Here is a 5,587-nt window from a genome sequence, read left to right as displayed (position 1 = left end):
TTAATCCACCAGCAGAGGTCAGTAGTGTATATTCACTATCTAAGAGGTAGGATAAGGAAGCGGGTTCTAATTTGCTGTCTTGAGGTGCATTGCAATTGAGTTAAAAACCTTCGCAATCTTTTTTCTCCCCTCAACTAAAGCCGTGTTCACATTACGATTTTTTAAAATAGTCCTTTGCGATGTTGCTTGTTAGACTGTATGGACGTGATCCCCGCTGTAAGCCATGTCACACTGTAGGATCTCAGTGGTCATTAATGTCAGACTGTACGACGGTCTGGTACGGAGTAGGAGAAGCCACAGTACAGGACCGTGCCTCAAATCTTCTGAAAGTGGCAGAATTTAATCGGAGGAAAATTTTTTATCTCAACGGCCATTACATTTATTGCATTAATCGGCTGACGGGGAACACGTCAAATCAGAGACTACTGATTTTGGCCTAGGATTATAGGAATCTTTTAGGATTCTCAAAATTGGTCTCAAACCACCAAATCGTGGCCAAAATCTCAGAATTTGTAATGGTTTTAATATATAATAGGAATTATATTGATTTTAATGGAAACTGTCATGCTCCCTGTGGGTCTCTATTGGTAATTTGTTGCCTTCTAATGGTGGCATGTTATGTCTGGATACCATTAAGGACCAATAATGGTAATGATTTAAATGGTTAGCTGATGGTTTGTAATGGTATTTGTAGTGGAAACCATTAGAATTTCTGTGATGGTTTCTATTGTCCCCCCCCCCCCAGCAGGGTGGTAATGGGCGTTCCTTGTAGACAGACACTTCTCACTCAGTCCACCTGCTATTCTGAAAAGTATTACTTACTTCACTCACTGACCACTTCATTAGGAACACCTGTACACATGCAAATTCATGCAAATATCCAATTAGCTAATCTTGTAGTAGCAGCGCAAAGCATAAAGTGGTAGTGGTTAGCACGTTCGCCTCACACCTCCAGGGTCAGGGGTCCGATTCCCACCGTGGCCCTGTGTGTGTGGAGTTTGCATGTTCTCCCTGTGCTGCGGGGGTTTCCTCCAGTGTTTCCTCCGGGGTACTCTGGTTTCCTCCCCCAGTCCAAAGACACGCATGGTAGGCTGATTGGCGTGTCCAAAGTGTCCGTAGTGTATGAATGGGTTTATGAATGTGTATGTGAGTGTGCCCTGCGATGGACTGGCCCCCTGTCCAGGGTGTACCATGCCTTGTGCCTGATGCTCCCTGGGATAGGCTCCTGGTTTCCCCCGTGACCCTGAAGGAAGGATAAGCGGTATAGAAGATGGATGGAAGATCCCATGGTGAATGAATCGCTCGTAATGATTATTACAGTGTTGAAATTAATTTTTTTATTAAGGGGAAAGTAGTCATTCTTAAATCTGATATTTGTAGCATATGCCAGTTGGTCTCTTATTTTCAAAATAACTCTTTAAGGCTCAGTAAGTACAACTACAACTACAAACCTTTGGTGAAAAGAGAATTATTTATTGACCCATTGCATATGACACATTTCAAGCAGTGTTGCAACATCTGTAGAGGAGTAATGGAAGACATGGATGATGTGACTATTAATATTATTATTATTATTATTATTATTATTATTTTACAACAGGAAAAGCCTTTTTAAGGGGCAGGGTCTAAACATTTCATTCATTCATCTACAGTAACTGCTTTATCCTGGTCCAGAATAATGTGGTGTGGTAGTCTAAGCATGATATGTAAATAATTATTTCTTAAACATAAAACAACATTAAATATTTAAATAACTAAGGCATTATTAGTTACTGCAATTTAATTTGTTCCCCCATAGCCGTATTAGACAGTAAAACATTAATGACTCTGAACTAGGGTGTAAGAGTGAATTTACTGAACTGAGGATGAATTCATTTTCAAACAGTGAGTAGTAGGTGTTACTGAAAAACGAGGACTGTTACAAAAGTAGCACTTCCAGTGTAGCTCACACCTTGCCATGAAGGGTTTATCAGTGTGTAATTCACTTCATGATTCAATGAATCACAATGAACAATACTTATTAGATGATCAAACCTTTTGTTTGTTAAACCTGACAGGCAGATTAAATTTTTTACCCAACTTCCTTCTAGAGATGTACCATGCTAAGCAGTTGTTCAAACCTTAGTCAATATCTTTAGAAATAGAGCAATCTGTAGTGTTAAATATGGGTTGGAAAATTTGAAGGTTTTCTATTAGAAAGCGTGGCGACGTGGTGTGCCTCCCTTATTTTGCATTTTTCTAATATCTGGCTTTTTCAGATCCATATTGCTAAAAATCTGCCTAAAATATGTCCTGTATGTTATGTTGGCCAATATCAGAACATCACTGCTGGTCTCTATGATAATTAAGAAACACTACTACTACTGTGAATAATAATAATAACAACAACAACAACAACAATAGTAGTGCTCGTCCATAGGTACACATTCAAAGTCTTGACTAGTGCCAGTTTTGTGTCCTCTGCTCTTGCAGTGACTGGCAGGCAATTTACTGGCAGGTATTATAGATCTGGATTTGCTTGTTGATGGCATCCAGAATCATCTTCATTTTGTCCTCCAGGCCATCAAGCTGCCTGGCTTTGGCCTGCAATGTCTTCTGATTCTCCTCATAGTCTTTCTCAAGTTCTACGAAAACACATCGCAAACGGAGTTAATTCAATTTCAATTCATTTCAATACAATTTTGTTTGTGTAGAGTTTTTAACAATGGGCATTGTCTCAAAGCAGCTTTACAGAAACATATAAACACAGGATACAAATGTTAAGTGTGTGAATTTAACCCTGTTGGGCGAGCCGGAGGCGAAGGTGGCAAGGAAAAACTCCCTAAGGTGAAATTAGGAAGAAACCTTGAGAGGAACCAGACTCATAAGGGAACCTATCGTCATCTGGGTAACACCGGATAGTGTGAAAGTAACAGAAAGTTCATTGTGGTTTTAACATGAAGTCTGTTTGTTGAACTAGTCCACTGTTCACCAAAGGAGACCTGAGTGCAAAACTGCATGTAGTAGTTAGTTTGTAGCTTGCAAGAGTAGATCACACATTCAAATATGCCTGTGTGTGTTCAATTTCAGTTTCAATTTCTGTTTGTGTTCTACATAAATATCAACACATCCAATTTGTTTTCTAATGAAAGAAATTAATGTTTGCACGATTATATTTTTGTCTACACCACCGATTTCACACATTTAATCATGCACCTTCAAATCAAAAAGATTTTAAGATTATGAGAAACACTTCAGTCAAGTGTCTCCAAACTTTTGACCGGTAGTGTATATTGAACCATTGATATAGCAATCACCCTATATGTGACAGATCTTAATTGGTTTATTCATGAACTACACCCAGGATGACCCAGGAATTACCCTAATTCACTCTCTCTCTCACTCACCTGCCAGTCTATGCAGTTTGTCTTGGGCATCCTTAAGCAGCTGCTTTGCTTCATCTCTTAGTCGCTCTGCTTTGTTCTTGGCATCCTGTACTGCGCTCGCCTTCCTGTTAACTAGATCTTGAACACTGCGGTATTTATCTGAAAGTTCACCATCTAGATCCTGAACATGACAGTGGACAAATTTGGGATGAGAGGAAGACTGGTACACAAACCACCAATGAAGTGAAGTCCAAAATCACATACCTGTTTTGCTGCATTAGCCTTGTTTTGTGCCATGGTGGCGGTATCCTTAGCTCGAGCTGCAACCATGCTATTGTTGGCCTGTTTGGCCTTTAAGGCTTCTATCTGCTGTCCCAGATGCCCCAGCTTGTTCTTGGCCTCATTCAGGTCCTTCTCACTAGCTGATGTCTCAGACTGAATCTTTGAATTGAGAAAGTTCGTCAGACTAAACATATCAACAACTCAAACTTAAACAGAAGTCTTAGGAAGTTGTACCTGAGCCAATCGGTTCTCAGTCATGCCAATGTCATCCCTTGCTCTCTGTATAGCCTTCTCAGCAGCTGCCTGAGCTTTACGAGCATCATCGAGTGCCTGTTTCACACTGTCTGCTGTGTTCTTCACTCTGTCTGCTTTATTCCTACAGAAACAAAAAAAACAACATTAGAATCTTTAACCTAAAACTACACATCTTGCATAAAAAACCCTGAAAAAAACCACACACATACTTAGTATTTCTGGCTTTTGTAAGCAGTTGTTCTGCTTTGCGAACATCCTCCTGAGTCTGATCAAGAATAGCATCGACGTTGGACAGACTTCGGACACGGTCTTTTATCTCATCAGCTAGGTGTCTGATTTGCTGGGGTGAGGCTGGAATGGACAGCTCAAGAACCTGATTTGCCACAGCCTCAATGCTGTCTGGGTCAGCTCCCTCTTCTGTAATTCAAACGTGCAATCGGTTACAGAAATCAAATTACCCAAATATTAGTTGTTTAATAAAAAAAACTGGTAAAATTACAACTTTATATATAAATTTACCAATTTGTATTTGAAGCCCAAATTTTTATGTTAACATTTGCATATGTTATGATTCTCAGAAATATCCCTTTGTATAAGTCATGAGTGTACTGTCAAAGACTTTCATTAAAGGTGTTGTAGAACGTGATTGTATTAGTCTCTATTCTTTCTTGCAGACACAGTACATAATAAGCAAACCACAAACTGATTATATATGCACTCTCAGTGTGATTTTCACCTTATAATAATTTAGAATTACAGTGAATCCTGAAGCAGTGACAAATCTGTCGGTGTTTTGAGCACAGCCTGTTAAAAGTTAGAGACCATTGCTTCACATCTGTCACATCTGACAGGTCACTCTGGAGACTGCTTGTAAACTGTTAACTATTTGTGACGGTACATGTCATATACGTAGTTAATAACTGGAGGTAAAAACTCACGCATGAGGAAGGTACGAATCTGTTTGATGAGGTCACGCAAGTCGTCGTTAGATCGTTCCACTTTGTTCTTGGTATCGCTGGCTTTCATCAGAGCAGCCTGGGCTTTATCCTTGGCCTCCTGAGCCTTTATTTTGGCATCTGCCACCTGAATAAGTAAAAAATAAATGCTTAAGTTCCCTGAAACACTTTGATCTCTTCGTTTTATTATCTGACACAGTGATACTGGTGAAATTAAGGTGAGAACAAGTATATTTATTCTTTCATTTATTTTCAGTTACTGCTTCAAGTTGCGGTAGAATCCAGAGACTATCTTGAGAACCTTGGCTGCAAGATCACACAGCCATGTGAAGAACATCTGAAACTCTACATATACAGAAACCTGAGCTCAGGATCGAACCAGGGGCCCTGCAGCTGTGAGGTGGCAACACTACCCGCTGCACCACCATACCTAAAAGTCCTACAACTTATGCAATAACAAAATAGTAATACAGCTACTTGAAGCACCTGCTTAAAGAGGTCCTCCACTTCTCCCATGGCTTTAACGAGCTCTTTTTCTGCATGTTTGGATCTCTCCAGGGCATTGTCAGCCACAGCAACAGCTCCATTACAGTTCAACCCACCACAGTGTCTGCGCTCATCATCCCGACAATCAACACCACCACAAGGGCTCTCTGAACATGGGACATCACCTGGAGCTCCGCATACCTGAGTGATGACATAAGCATGACATAAGCATCGGATTATTTG

The 5,587-nt window shown here is 40.2% G+C and overlaps 2 protein-coding genes across 6 annotated transcripts in view; one reads left to right on the top strand and one right to left on the bottom strand.

The window, feature by feature from the left end:
* Nucleotides 1-5,587, top strand: part of sinup (siaz-interacting nuclear protein) — a 219,251-nt gene that overhangs the window by 92,733 nt on the left and 120,931 nt on the right. The window lies entirely within an intron of this gene.
* The window catches only part of lamb2 (laminin, beta 2 (laminin S)), a 38,114-nt gene continuing 33,979 nt past the window's right edge, over nucleotides 1,453-5,587 (bottom strand). For both annotated transcript variants that reach the window (XM_017487226.3, XM_017487228.3), the window contains 7 exons: nucleotides 5,345-5,545; nucleotides 4,841-4,985; nucleotides 4,112-4,319; nucleotides 3,882-4,023; nucleotides 3,630-3,806; nucleotides 3,387-3,546; nucleotides 1,453-2,624 (listed from right to left, as the gene is read on the bottom strand). In XM_017487226.3, the coding sequence (XP_017342715.1) occupies nucleotides 2,488-2,624; nucleotides 3,387-3,546; nucleotides 3,630-3,806; nucleotides 3,882-4,023; nucleotides 4,112-4,319; nucleotides 4,841-4,985; nucleotides 5,345-5,545 (1,170 nt within the window). In that variant the 3' untranslated portion in view covers nucleotides 1,453-2,487. The remainder of the gene's footprint in view (nucleotides 2,625-3,386; nucleotides 3,547-3,629; nucleotides 3,807-3,881; nucleotides 4,024-4,111; nucleotides 4,320-4,840; nucleotides 4,986-5,344; nucleotides 5,546-5,587) is intronic.

The sequence above is a fragment of the Ictalurus punctatus genome, chromosome 15 (assembly GCF_001660625.3).
Source record: "Ictalurus punctatus breed USDA103 chromosome 15, Coco_2.0, whole genome shotgun sequence".
Classification (NCBI taxonomy): domain Eukaryota; kingdom Metazoa; phylum Chordata; class Actinopteri; order Siluriformes; family Ictaluridae; genus Ictalurus; species Ictalurus punctatus.
The sequence above is the reverse complement of the archived record's forward strand: the minus strand, read 5'-3'. Positions and strand labels throughout refer to the sequence as shown.